This window comes from Anomalospiza imberbis, chromosome 6 (genome assembly GCF_031753505.1).
Source record: "Anomalospiza imberbis isolate Cuckoo-Finch-1a 21T00152 chromosome 6, ASM3175350v1, whole genome shotgun sequence".
Lineage (NCBI taxonomy): Eukaryota > Metazoa > Chordata > Aves > Passeriformes > Viduidae > Anomalospiza > Anomalospiza imberbis.
Genome location: NC_089686.1, coordinates 39,649,207 through 39,664,232, shown reverse-complemented (window position 1 = coordinate 39,664,232; position 15,026 = coordinate 39,649,207). Strand labels below are relative to the sequence as shown.

The following is a 15,026-nucleotide window of genomic DNA, read 5'->3' as shown; positions in this document are numbered from 1 at the left end:
TCATTCTAATAAATCATTATCTGTGAAAAGGTGGCTTTTATAGTAATCTCTTTTTCAGTATATTGTCTAGTCTAGCTATTAAGGAAGTGGGGAATTATATATATTCCTAATAAATGAATAAACCAAATGCTTCCAGCAATAAACTGTATTTTCCTGATTTTCAATGTGACTTTTTGCTTTTCACAGTTTCATACCATTGTGCCCTATTATAGTGTTCTGGCCCTAGATAATTCTCCTGAGATTAGCTCAGTTGGTTATGGCACTGAGCTAATAATGCCAAGGCTGTGGGTTCAATCCCCTTTTGGGCCATTCACTCAGGAGCTGGATTCCTTGATCCTTGTGGAACCCTTCTAACTCAGAATGATATGTGATTATTATTTGTGTTGGCATACTGTAATCCTGGGATAGTTCTTCCTCTTGCCTCTTCCTGCCTTTTCAATAATTTCAATAATAATTTGTATATATTACTTAGTACATTATGATTATTAATTATTTCTATTAATATCTTTATAGATATAACTATTGTGGGTACCATATTGCATGTAAGCTCTCATGACTGTTTTGATAGATGGAGATGGAATAGGAGAGGTGTGCTTTTCTCTGTGGTTTTGATAGCTTTGTGTCTACATAAAATCCTGAATTTTTTCCTATTTCAGCCAAAAGATGTGGACAATCTGATTTTTATGAGAGCACAGAAATATGCTGATCATTTAGCTATAACACCTATATAAGGACACATAGCCATTGACTGGAGTGGGAGTGTCAGAGTCCAGAGCATACCTTTGGCTGCTCTCGATGCCTCGAGACCCTGGCAGGGGGCTCAGGGACCTTGGCAACAAGTCAAAAACACCTGTGGCTTCGATTTTAGCCCATGGGAGAGGCTGCCAACCTTATATGAGGAATTACAAGCCAAAAGGGTTCAAGTAGTGTAATAGGTGAATTGACACAGGATGGAAAAGTAGAATTTTGGGGATTTTTAGAATGTAATTCATGGGTACAAGGTGGAGGAATCTGGGCGTGCCCCAGCCTTTTCTTCCTTCTTCTTGTCCTCCATGTCTCGGTGTGACAGTGACCCATTTCTATTGGTTTGGGATAGGGACACACTGTCCAACATAGATTTTAGGTATTGGTATGGGAACTGTAAACATGGTACACGTAATTTTGAGTATATAATGTGGGAGACGCCCGGGGCTCGGGCAGACTGCCATGGCTTCTCTACTAGGTGGACCTCAGCAGGTCAGAGAGAAAATATTTTAGATAAGAAGAAAAATAAACAAACAACCTTGAAAACTCAGCTTCACACCTTCCAGACCTTTTCTTTGGCTGCCGGGCTAGGGGAAAAGGACTTTCACACTGTTGGGGTCTTGCCAACCTGACCCTGACATGGGAGTTATTCTCACTTCAGACATTGAGTGGAGTTATTTAAAATAGGCTCCTTCAAAACACAGAAGTTTATTTTCAGGATAATCTTTTCCAGGAATGATACGCAACCTCCCATCTGAGACCAACCTAAACACAATAGTGGTACCAGTGCTACCCTTCCTTGGCAGCTATTTCACTTTAAACAAATCTGCTCCCATAATGTCATGAGGGTGATTTCCATCTTGTATCTTTAATGAGCTTTTGCATCTGGATGAACGTTTTCCAGGTTTGGTTTTCTCCTAGGTATGAGTTCTTAATAAACAGCAGTACTTATTTTGTTGATAGACTAAAAAATGTTAATTTCCTGAGCTGTGTATACCTTCTGGCCAAAGTTTCATATGTCAGAAAGCAATGCTTTGTTTGAGAGCCTTTAGAAGCTATTATGAGGAGTCTGAAACAGTTGTGAGCTTCTGAAAATGGCACTTCATGCAAGCCTCTCTGACCTTGTGAGTGCTTCATTTCCAGTTGTGAGTAGCCATCAAGGGCAGCTCTGGCATGAGGTAATTGTGTGTTTTCCTCTCCTCAGGTTTTGTAAGTTACGACAATCCTGTCTCTGCGCAGGCTGCCATTCAGTCAATGAACGGCTTCCAGATCGGCATGAAGCGGCTGAAAGTGCAGCTCAAGCGCTCCAAGAACGACAGCAAGCCATACTGAGCACCCCTCCCCTCCGGGACTGGAGTGAGAAGGATCTTCTGGTAAGTTGGAGAGGAGCGCACTTAGTGATTCGAAGCCCTAAGGCTGTGTTTTTACAGTCCTGGAAGCTGATCCATGCCTTCTATCTGGCACATCTTCCCTTGAAGACTCTGCTGCAGCCTCTGCTGAGAATCCCACTTCGGATGGAGGACAAGTTTGTGCTTTTGTTTCCAGTGTTTTACTTTGGAGTTTAGGTGCCATATCGCTGAGGGGTTTTTTTGTTTAGTTGGTTTTTTTTTTTTTCCTCCCTTATTTGAAGTTTGCTGTGTTTGTAACCAGTGTGTGTTGAGAAGGACCAATGCCAGCTCCTTGGGGGTGAGGAGAGAAGGTTAAAGGGAGCAGCAGAAACTGACACCACACTTAGAGAGGAGAAGGGAAAGCAGAAATAACACAGAACAGCTGATGAAAACAAAGATGGGCAAGGAGAACAGAGTCCTGGGTGAGAAAGAACCAACTCCATTAGCCTTTGTCATGCCCCATCCGCTCTTTGAAATTTCCTTAACTGTATGCCACGGTGGGGATTTATTAAATTATCTCTAAAGCAAGAGATGGGCTAAAAGGGTGAACACATTAACAAGCCAAAGGAAAACTGCAGTGATTTTTTTTCTTTGCTGTATATAAACTAGGGTTTATATAGCAGTGTTAATGTACACAGCACTTTATAAAACTATTAGATAATGTCTCTGCCCAGAAAATTTCACTCTCTGTCTACAGTGGAATAGTAATGAGATGCAGTGAATTTCTCCATGTATAAGAAAATTTAACCTATGTACTTCATCTAGGTTTTGTGGAAGGGTAGAGGCAGCTTAGTCTGGATGAATACATCTGGATCTGGAAACAATAAACTTTAGATCCCTGGTGACCTGCAGGAATTTTTGACAATTTTTCTTCTTAACAGTTGATCCAATTGCCCATTTCTATGGAATAATGTCCTTTTTTTGCAGAGATTGCTATGAATTCGTTTTCATAAGCATAATGTAAGTGCTGATTGTTTACTGAAATGATAACTTCCTATTTTGTTGGGGGTTTTTGTTGTTTTTTTTTTTAATGAACAAAATTCATGCAGTGATTTGGTCTAATAATTAGATGTATCTCTCTACTGCAGTTTTCCTTTAAGATGGTGTGTACCAGTGCTAAACAGGCTAAACCAGGAGCTGCAGAACCAGAGTATTGAGCCAGTCAGTCTTTTTCTGCCTTTTGGTAAAAGCTGATATCTTTTATATTGAAGGAAAATGGAACGCACCCGTTAACACACTTTCTGCACACCAGTGAAATTGCTAGTGCATTGCTAAGGACCTTTGATATCCACTGGTTTTAGGGGGCTCAAAGGACTTTTGACACTCTGGCCTGAGCTGTTTGAAGAAATCTGTGTAGAGTTCCATTTTACAACCACCAAAATCCACCTCTATCACAAGAGGAAGTTTACAATTTCTGTGTCTTTAACAGAAGTTTGATTTACCTCCTAATATCTCTTTTTCCTTGTTTTCTTTGTACTCCTGAGTTGTAAGGCTGTTTCCCAGGGCTCCAGCTGACACTGCAGTCTGGGAGCCAGCTGCTAAATGATGTGTGTGGGTCAGACATGGGGTCAGGACTTCATGTTCTGCTCCAGCAGGAGAAGCACTAAACCCGTCAAACCTGAGATCTCGAGTCCGAATCCCCACTTGTGTGCCGTGATCTCTTGGGAATCTTGGGCATTTCCAGGGACTGGGCCCCCTGGGATCTCAAACCTCAGAATTACAAGGCCTGATATGTAACATCTGAGGGGAGCCCTTTCCAGTTCTTGGATTGAAAATCAAACAGTTGATGTCAGTCTGTCCGTATTGATGGCAGACAGATAAATCTGTCAGTATTATTTAAATAATTTTGTGGTGGCAAAGTTTCAAAGGCCAGATTGCCAAATTTCCCAGTTATGCTGGCATGTGGTACCCTTCTATGTTAATTATTTGAATCTCTCTAGATACGTAAGCATACACTGAAGTGAACCATGTACACTTGAATTCTGCACCATAGGAAAGATGTGTCCTGGTTTTCTGAGAAAAGAGTGTTGGAGTGTGAAGGCCTCCAGGGTGATAATGGGAATTTTTTATATATATATATATATATATAAATAATATACTTTTCAAAAAAAAGGAAAAAAAAAACCATAAAAAAACATAGTTGGGAGCAACTGCTCCAAGTGCAACCTGCTGTAACCAAGAATGTTGTTTCTATTTTTATAGAAGTTTTATACTGCTCCAGGGTGGAGAATATTTATTACCTAAATTATTTCACTGGAAAAAAAGGCCAGGGTTTTGTAGAATCCTGAATGTGATTGTTTTACACACATAATGATGTGCATGATTGAAACTACTGATTTTCAGTGGCCTGTTTGCAGCCCAACAACTGCTAAATGAGGAAGATGAATGCTGTGAACCAGTGGAGGAGAGCGCTGTGCTCTGGGGTCTCTACAGTCACTCTTACCTTCTTTGCATCCTACCCCACTGTACTATCCAAGACCTTTGTCCTGTTTTTCTTTTAACCTGATGCTCTGGCCTCTTTACTAGTAATTTCAGTTGCCCAAAATAAGATATTTTAGCTTCTTCATCCTATACTGTGTCCTCAATACTGTAACTTAGAGATCAAGCTTGGCATTGTTGCAAATAGGTGGGACTCCTATTAATTTTAGGAGATTCACCGGTTTACATGGTGGCTTAGTTTGATCAGTGACTCCTCCCAGACATAATCACCTTAAGACACCTAACTTGGGCTAGCTCTTGTGCCTTACTGGCGTAACTCTAAGTATTGCCAAAAAGAAAAAGAAAATAAATCTATGCAGGTTAAATTTTAAAAGATGTGATCCTCAGATGGTTTGAATCAATGCAGTTCAGCTCTCTGAACGCAGTAGAGCTGCATCAGTTTTCACCAGCTGAAGATGTTGCCCTTTTTGTGTATTTGTTTCAGATTTCCCTTTCTTGGTGTATCAATGTGTATGTTGCCAAAGTTAATAAATGTATCAAGTTTGTGACTTGGGCAGATTTTTTTTTTCTGATAACAAAACTGATCAGATAAAGTCAACATTTCTGTGTCTGTTTGGTGGCTGCTGCTGATTGTGGGGATTTAGGCTGCTCTTGCCTTTCAGTCTTAAGCCAGTTTTCTTCCTCACTCATTAACAGGAAAGTCTGGGATTCTGGGGACTTGGGGCTTTTAAATTTTTAGTTCATGCTCTCATTCAAGTGCAAATCAAATCAGTGTCAAATGCCCTATTTCCTGGATAGTAAGATAAGAGCTGGGGGAGTTCAGATAAACTGCAGAAGGTTGGCTGAAGCAGCCACATGGACAAAGTATGCTATATGCTTAAAACCAAAGAACCTGATTTTCTACAAGAAAAGCTAAAAGAACTTCTGATTAAATAGAATTCCTTATTACATGTGCCACCAGGAAATACTTAAAATATTTTTAGTTTACAAAGTGGAAATGGTCTACTTCATAGATTTATTCTTTTTCTCAGGAGATATTTGATTTTACTACTGTAACAAGGTGAAAGAATTATGAACTTAGTCTGATAGTGCTTAGTGCCAGTACTAAAGTAAATGAAATCATCGTTTCTTCAGTCCCCTAGATAATCAACAGTCCAAAATAGGATAGCTCTTTGTAGTTTAGCTTTTTTATAATACAAAGCTGTCATTATTAAAAAATTCCAGCTCAGAATAATCTCACTGGCAAATACATCTATCAGGAAAAAGCTTTTCACCTGAATACTGACAGTCACATGTTATGATAATTCTATCATGCATGCTGAATCCAACTGAACTGGTAATGGCTGTGGGTTAGGGAAAAACAACAAAGCAGAATGAAGTTGTTCCTATTTTATTTGGAAATACCTAAAAACAACTTGGATAAAGGAAATTGCAAATGAAAGGTGCAACTATGAACAGGTAAAATGCTTTGAAAGCTTCTTGTTGCAGACATTTAAACCTAAAGATAATTGATATCCCTAGCATACCTGCCACAAAATATAAAACACAGAAGGCAGAATTATCACTTTTGTGAGAATGAAACAAAGACAAACTGGAATAACTTTCTCCAAGTCATTAAGAGCTTGTCCAGCATCTCATGGTTCTGTTTTATAGGCCAGTCTTTCCACAGGGCTTTGACAAAACTCAGTCTTTGCCCTCAACATAGCTGAGAGAAAAAAAAAATCCTTATCAAAAAAATCCCCAGATAAATCACTCAGAGGATATCAGTGGTGCATGCTAAGATGTCACTTGATTTCATGCTTCTTGTTGTTTCTCATGCCTCAGTTCATGATGAATTTGCTTTTCTGGTTTAAGAGTGAAATCTTCCACCTGTCTGCAAATTATCTAGAGTATTGCTTGAAATATAGAAACAAGTGCAAGAGTTGCATTGTAGTCTGTTTGGTTTAAACTCTGTACTAAAGTCTTTTCCCTTTATTGGAAAGCATGAAAAGCAAATTAATCTCAGCAGTTCTAATAAGAGGAGCGTTGCTGATTTAGTAGACAATGTGTTTCTTGTTGCTTTGGAACAAGAATGCAACACTTGCGATTCTCAAATTATGTTAGATAATATGCAAATCTCACCTTGTTCTAGTCTGTAACCAGAAGCTTTGAGATGTGCTGAAGATCAAGGCCGCAAACAGAAGCTAAAGGGGAGTTGGGGGTGTGGGGAGGCAGAATAAGAAAGCAAACCATTTCCTCTCTCTTCTGCCTCCCACTCTGATCCCAAAATGTTCCTTGTCTCTTGCAGCTCACAAGCTGAGGGGAGGGAAGAGAGGTGTTTATGTCACTTAATATAAGAATTATTTTTTTATAAACTCGTCAAGTAAATTTCAGGAAACACATTTTTTCTGCTCATCAAACTAGCAACAGTGACTGTAGAGCTTCTCAGAGCCCAGGATCTCCTCCTCATGAAGCCAGGGAGCTGAGGGCTGTTACATAAAAGGTTGGGAATGGAAAATCCCTGTGCAGGTCTAATGGTATGACAAGTGCTCAGCTAGGACAAGTCTTAACTTGCAGTCAAGTCTTAAGGAATTCTTCTCTGATGTGTGGGCTTTTTGTCTTGTATAATCTTTTTTTTTTCCCTTTTCCAAATCACCCACCCCCAGTTACATGGGCTCCTAGGGAATGAGAAGAGACTGTAGCTAAAGGAAAGAACATGGATTTGCTGGGCTACTACTGCCTAAGAACTTCCCATGTTAGAGTGCAAGAAAAGTCTCAAACATCAAACCACCTGTGAATCCCTTGTGTCCTCTGTCTTGTCTCTCATGGTCTCAGTCTCTGTGGGCAAATGTTTGCCCTGGAGTCATATGTTTTTGGAATCGGTCTCCTGGGGAGGGAGTTCACTCTGTTCTAAACAGAAGTAGTAGACACACTGGGCATGGGGCAAGGTGAATGCATTCTGACCAGTGTGTCACAAGGCTGTGGGAATGCTCCACAGACTGGGTGCTGAGAGGGAAATCCAGGCCTCTGCTTCCATTTAGTTTCTGGCAGTTTGATGTTTACTTGGTGTCCTTCATGTACTTTGACTTTTACTTGTCCATCGTTGGCATGTGCTGCCCTTCCCTGTCAACTCCCTTCCCCAGGAGATCTCATTGTACAGTGCCCATTCTTGTTCTCTCTCTCTGTGTTTGGATGTACTGCTCTGTGTAACTCAGTGGGTCTCCCTCTTTCTGGTTTGTTTTTTTTTCTAGATTCCTGCCGTTTGTTCATCGTTGTGCCTAAAGCATGTCGATGTGGCGTTCAAGTACATCGTCCAAATCCTTGTCTCTTCAGCTTCTCTGATGCTTGAACTCTCACCTTTGACCTTGTGTTGACCTTTGATGCTGATGTGTATTTTTATTATGTTTGTTTCTTTTCTTTTTTTTTCTTTTTTTTTTTTTTTTTTTTTTTTTGTGCTGCCAAATTGGTTTTGCTAGAAAGACTGCTGAAGGGGAATATTTAAACTTGCATTTGAATATAAAAGAATTTCTATTTTTCTAGACCTTCGTAAGATAACCACTTGATTTTGTGAATCTGATTCTTTGTAATTTGTCTTCAGAGCAGCCTTGCTAGCATACCTTGTGGAGTATTTGTATTTCTGTGAACATAGAGCCAATCACTTTCTAGGCTTAGTTTTTTCTGTGTGCTTAGTTTTAAAAACACAGTTGAAAGAAAAAGTCAATTATATGGTGTGACTCAATCTTTCAGGAGACTTCCTAGTCACATTTTGCTGATCTGGTTTCTGTGCTTGAGGAGACAGCATGTGTTTTTATGAGTTCAAACTTGTGACTTGAAGTGGCATCAACAGAAAACACTTGAACTAGGTTTTCCTCTGATTGTAGCTACATTTTTGCCCTGATATTTACTGATTTTTTTAATTATTATTTTTATTTTTTCCCCTGCTTCCCTGTATGATTATCAGTCTGCAGTGAAAATTTGATCAAAATTGATGTTGTATTTTGTTAAGCTCTGGCATGCTTGGTTTTTTTTGTAACTACAATCTCCTCAGCAAAATGTGATGTTTTTGTTTTAATCTTTCAGACTAAGATAGTGCCCAGAAATGTTGTGCATGTTTCCTGCTGTTTTCTTCACACCCTCGTATATATCACCTTCACCTCTCTGTTTTCTATAGTTTGTGCAAAAACTGAGCAATTTAATGGGTTTCAAAGGTATCCTTTAAACTGGTGGTTTTGGTATGACAAATATCTGATCAGAAGCCACCTGAGGCCATCTACCTGTGCACTTAGACTGTCTGCCTGACAGAGCACCTGGACCTTGCTCCACCTCCAGTGCTGTCAGAAGCTCTGAAGGTGCTTGGTTACACTGTTCCCCTAGTAGAAGTTTTGGTGGAAGGGGATAGCTGGGAGCAGGAAGGTGGGGGGGAACTCTGTTTCCAAAGCTGTCTGAAGCTAGGGCTCATTTCAAACACTGAGCATTTTGTACAACTCAGGGCACATTTCTGTGAAGTCCAGCCCCAATCTAATACCATCAGTCAGAGTTTGGTGGCAGGATTCTGGAAGGATCTAGGTTAGCTCATGAAATAAAGTGTTTTAAATTTCCCAGAGAAAGCATTTGTTTGTAACACTGGTCCTACAACTGCTGGCTCTTTTCCCAAATGACAAGCACAATACAACAGCCTCTGAAGCTGTTACCTGAACAGGGTACCACCCCCAGCTCTGTTTTCAAGGGCCTTAGCTGGGGAATCTCTGCGGAGATTTTTTTTAGTTTTTGTTTAGTTTTTAATTGGGTAATGAGCTGAGCAGTTTTTATGGCTTGCAGGATGAACTAGAATGGGTTCCTGCTCTCTGGGTAGCAGGCTTCCCCTGCCCTACGTCCCATCTGCACAGGTAGAAACTGGGAAGTAGCTTCTAGATGAAGGCACCTGAAGAGGGTGTGCTGTGATGAAGTTTCAGTCAGAAGCAGCAGCAAGCTAGTGTAGGTATCTTAACAGCTGAAATAATGTGAAATGGAATTCCAGGAGAAGGGGTTTTGCTGAGAAAACAAGTAGAGTTTGATTGGATGGAAATCTTGATTTTGTCCAGTGTTTGGGATAATGTAACGATGCAAAGATTGTTTTCTATCCTACTTCTGAGTTGGTTGAGGATACTGTATTCTCACTAGGTGTTGACCAGACTTGTGTTGACAGTCCTTAATCTCCTTACAAAAGAGAGCAATTTGAATATGATACATGTACCTGGGAGTGAATCGTGAGGCTGAATGAAAAAGGGTAGAGACTCATTGATTTGGGAAGTAGGGTTGGGGGCTGGCTGCTGTTAGTCCCACAGTCTGAATGCACAGGGCTGTGTGCCAGGGGCACTGATAGCCTGCGGTGTGTGGAGGAGCTGCCCGTACATTTCTGTACGTGTGCGTTTGGTTCCGTAAGGAACCTCGGGGAAACCTGTGGAAAAATATCTGAAGAAAACCAAAATGCCAAATGTTGGATGTTCCTTTCCTTTCTTCTTTCCTTTTCTTCCTTTGGTTGTTTTAATTGTTCTGTGGTGGTTTTAATGGATTTGAGACAGTGGAGCAGCAGCTGCCTTTCTGATTTTTGGCTGCTTTTTGTGAATAATTTAAAAAGAAAATTTACATTTTGGAGACAAACCTGTGGGCTTTTTTATTGGTACAAACATTGTATTTAACACTAGGGGTTTTGTACAGTTTTTTGCCTTTTCTACTAGAAAACAATGTAAAGTGATTCACAATGTGACGAGAAAACAAATTGCCACTATGACCAAATGTAGAGTCTGTTCTGCAGTTAACGGGATTTAATCAACTCAAAGTCGTGGTTCAGTCGTAGAAATGCTTTTCTTTACCTTGTTTGAGCTGTTCCTTTTTTTCTTGTTTTGATTTGCAAAACAAAATGTCTTTTTGTGTGAAATTGTGTTGTACTCTGTAGAGAATTACAGATTTTACTTTAATGGTTTAAAAAGCAGAGGAGCGCATGTTGCTTTTCTGATCTGATCACAGAGTTTGTGTAGTGGATTTAAAAATGAAAAGATTTGTTACAAGTTTGGAACAAGCGAGTATGTGTTAAAGGAATTTTCTTCCTTTTGTGTGTGTGTTTTTTTTTCTTTTTGTCCCAAAGGGCAACTTAAAGCTGTTTTAATTGCACAGACACACCGACAACAAGTCATTTTGTATATGCCAAGTGTGGTACCTTCCTTTGTTTATTTGCTATTAAACTGTTTGAGAAGAGTCCTTGTGTGTTGTATTTGTGTCTTAAACTTGAGGTTCTTTTTGGGGGTCCAAGGGTGAGAAGGTGAAGAGAGCGTGAGAGAACTATTTTACAGTTTCTTAGCTGTGAGACACAAAAATATTCATGGCGCAATACCACTTGTTCCAGATGTACAATATCACCCTGGATTTTTACTTCTGTGTAAATGAGCTACTTTGAGTAGAAATGGAAAAGGTTTTCTGGTTGATACACGTCCATTTTGGATCATTTGACAGTTAAGTCTCCTTTAGATATGGAAAAGCTAAGGATCTTGGATAATGCAAATACGTGCAACACTTGGGAGTGACGAGTAGGCATATCCAGCCTTACAGAACTGGTGCCGTGCAGCCACTTGTGCTTCAGGGCGTTTCAGGGGCTCAATACCTTGGGCAGAGCAGCAGCCCTCAGCTCTGCAGGAGCAGCACCAGTGCGTGGTGCTGTGTGGAATTAGAGAGGAGCCAGCTTATGCCACTCTCACAAGCTGCACACTTGCCACTGCCTCCTTCCCCTTCCAGGAACACAGCCAAGCTGGCTGAATCTATCCTGGTTCTGCAGCATCAAGGTACCTGCAGCCCTCAGTGCTCCTGATCCTGGAAATACTACACCGGGAAACTGCAAATGGATTTGGATTGCTTACTAGTGATATCCAAAGGCTACCTGCTTTGCTCTTAGAACTAAGGTATCTTTTATGATATCTTATTTCAAATTAATAAAAAGTATTTGGCATAGCCAAAGCATAATTCATTTAGAAACCTGCCACAAGTTTGACACGAATATTGCTTCTCTCTCAGAAGGAAAGTACCACAATGGCCATGATTTTGCTCCTAAAATTCCCTGATGTTATTCCTTCCTTCTGCTGTCTTGCATCTTAGAGACTTGCAAGCATTTTTAGGGCAGCTATGTTTCTCCTCCATGTCCTTTTCCTGTGTTGTCTGACATACTCTGTTTCACCCCATCACTTCCTACATGATTGTAAATCCGAGAGCACTTGCAAAGCACCAGGATTCATTGCTGCATTCCTTGCCCTGAGCGCACCAATTGCAGCACGAGGCACAGAGCCACCTGTTACAGACTGTGCTGGGATCCCTGCAGTTAATTTGCAGCTGTTGAGAAGAGAGGCTGGAGGGATTTCAGTTTAGATACAACTTGAGGCCAAGGATGGAGAGAAACAATTGAATCAGAAAAAGGGTTTGTGTAGGCAGAATGGAAGATTCCAGCTTGTGCAGAAAGTTCACTCACCTTGTCTTACAAAATCAAAGCTTTGCCAGCTACATCTTACAGAACTGATACCAGATCCCTCTTGGGTCAGTGGTGGTTTTTAATTTTTTGACGGTTTTTTCTTCAATTCTAAAGGCCACCACCAATCAGTATACAATCAATCTTACACCTAAGAGTGTGTGTATTAATCTCTGAAAATAATCAGCATTTTCACATGAATTGTTACATTTATCAGCATTTGTAGGAAATACACAAAGTTGTAGATGAAATCCTGATGCTGGATGTTCTAGGAGAAACCCTTTTCCTCTCACATCCACATTTGTTTTTACTCCAGTCTTCCTGACTTTACCTGCCACATTCTGCTCTCTTCATGCGGCCAGGAGTCACCAGGGACATGAAAAGCAGGGGGGAGGAGGAGAAGCAGGTCAGTGTGGTCACTGAAGAAATGAGTGCATGATGAGCCACACTGCATGTATGACAGGTAAGATTCCCTAATTTGATGTTGCCAAGCACCATTCAGGCTCAATTATTTGCACTTCCTGAGGAGAAACTGTGGCTTGTTAACTGTAGAAGCTGTACCTGAATATTGAATGAATTACGGCTACCTTGAGCCACAGACAGATGCCATTGCTTTTTTTGAAGTAGCATAGGCAGGCAGTGTTCATCTTTTATCCCTCCTTATTTAGACAGCTGCAGCTGGCTGAGAGTGGTATGTTCCATATCAGAGCATGTTCCTGCTTTTTTGAAAATAACCAGTTTGAACTTGATGGATTTAGCCCTTATTTTACTAGGGTGTTTTTATCTCAATAGGTAAGTTGCAAATTGATTCCTAAGAAACTAAGCATTGTTTCATAGTGCTCAAAAGCAAGGAGCTAAAGTGAGGTTAACAAAATGCAGGGCAGATCATCTCCTGTTAGATGGGTTTTGTCAGGCTGCAAGGCACCCTCTTCATTTTGGCTATGCTGTGTGGGGAAGGGAGCAGTGCTTTGCTGACATGGTCCAAAAGAATCTCAGGATGAGTTTGAGTTACAGGCAGCTCACTTGTGGAAGGTTAATTTTGCAAAGTAGTCTGATCTACCAAGAATGATAAAATTTTTGTTTTCCCCATTCCTGAGTCCTGGCTTGATTCTGTTACAGAGCAGGCTCCTAGTGGCTGCTTTCCTGGCTTCTTAACTTCTCCAAGTCTAGAAATCTGAATGGCCTCACCATTGTCAATGCTTTCCATGGGGACTGATCTTCTGCATCTTGTTTCCATCCCACCACTTATATCTAGAGAGATACAAAATAATTACTGCAAGGAGGAGAGATTTTTTAATATTCTGAATCAGACTTTTATGCAAGTCTTCAAATCTATGAAGTACCTAGCTAATAATTTTAACAGTGCTGCTGAAGGGATTTTTGCCCATTAACCAGTAGTGCCTCACCATTAGTTTTCTTCAGCTTCTGTAGATTTTTCCATAGTGTCTACTTCCAGAGTTTGAGACTACCTAGAGTCTATGCTGAAATATCATCTAACACATTACATCTCTGAAAAACAAAGCTAAGTTAAATAATGCAAATTTCATAGTGTATATAAACTCCCAAAAGAGAACCAGTCTTATTGTAGCAAAACCCTTCTAGAATTTAAAACGTTTTTGAAATACTTTTACGAGGGAATTTTGGATAAAGGACAGACATAATCCCTTAAGATCATGACTACTATGATGTAAAGCCTCCGGGTAGACTATCGTTCCTTATTTTGTGTCCTGCTTTCCTTAAGGATATTACCTCAGGAAAGCTCCCTTGGGTTGTTGTTGACAGACCAGGATAGTTTGATTGGTACCCTTTGAGGTGATTCTGTAGGTATTTACCTTTGCTTGGGGAAGAACTGCTACCAAACTCACCAAGAAGCAGGGAGGCAGCCGGAGACATGCCTGGTTTTGCAGGCAGGTCTGTTAAAACTTCAAATTGCTTCTCTTTGCCCAGTAAAAGGATCACAAAACTGGTTCCTGGAACTTCTGCATCTGAAAAACATTCTATATCCCCGTAGCATTCTCCATCTGCCGCCCTCCTCCCAGGTTTGGTGAATCTTCTTAAGAAGGACTGAATTAATCTCTAGACCACCAAGGCTGCAGCACATTGGTGACAGTATTAAATGCAAATCCTGGAGGAACCAGTCTGATTTTTTCAACAGAGTGTAGGAGATATAAAGCTATCTTTTAATGGGGCTAACACCTCTCCTGCAACCAAAAAGTGCAGATACCTGTTGTTCTGTGTCTTTAATGTTATTAATTATAAAAGATCATCAAGTTCTGGATGCAGAACTCAAGCAGTGCCGTTGACAGCTTTTGGAGGACTACCACATTTATCTGATGACAGGGAGCAGCATTCAGTCAAGAACAAAGGTTTTCAGGATGGTTAGCTCCTTGTCCCTAAAATTAGGACGTCAAAGGTGTATTTGCAGCACATCTGGGACAGAGCTGACCTATGTCCATAAAACAGTCCATGATACCAAATGAGGTCCTCAAAAGGGAGGCTGATTTCATGCCTAGCAAAATATCAAGTGTATTGTTGCAAGTGTAACACTGCATATGTGTACACACTGAAGTTACCTTGTTCACACCTGACTTCTAAGTATATTTTTCCTAAAGCTACTATTCTACCTGAGTCTGCTTCCTCCCAAGCTAGCCCACCACCAGCAGTGCTTGTCTAAGGGGATGGACAGAGAGGAAAGAGACAGCCGAGGCATCCTGAGGCTGTGACTGCAGCCAATTGTCTCTCCCTGGGGTATTTATAAGCTGCATACTGGTGGGCAGGGGTGGGCAGTTGGCACCATGACCTTGGGAGCTGGGGAGCCTGTCTAGAATTCCTGGGAGCCACGTGAGCTGGACTGGCAGGAGCAGCTGCAGCCAATGGGGAGGAGACCAGCACTGGCTGTTCAGATTGAGTTTCACTCCTGTGGCTTGAGATTTTTCTCTTTCTCTCTCTGTCGTGCTTTTCCTCTTTGTTTACGGGATTGGACAGAC

The 15,026-nt window shown here is 40.8% G+C and overlaps 1 protein-coding gene across 21 annotated transcripts in view; it reads left to right on the top strand.

The window, feature by feature from the left end:
• CELF1 (CUGBP Elav-like family member 1) overlaps positions 1-10,784 on the top strand; it is a 61,425-nt gene extending 50,641 nt beyond the window's left edge. For 13 of the 21 annotated variants that reach the window (XM_068193649.1, XM_068193650.1, XM_068193644.1 and 10 more), the window contains one exon: positions 1,949-10,784. In XM_068193649.1, coding sequence (XP_068049750.1) covers positions 1,949-2,076 — 128 coding nt within the window. In that variant the 3' untranslated portion in view covers positions 2,077-10,784. The remainder of the gene's footprint in view (positions 1-1,948) is intronic. The other 8 variants (XM_068193635.1, XM_068193634.1, XM_068193631.1 and 5 more) reach the window with 1 other exon arrangement.
• The last annotated feature ends 4,242 nt before the right edge of the window (positions 10,785-15,026 follow it).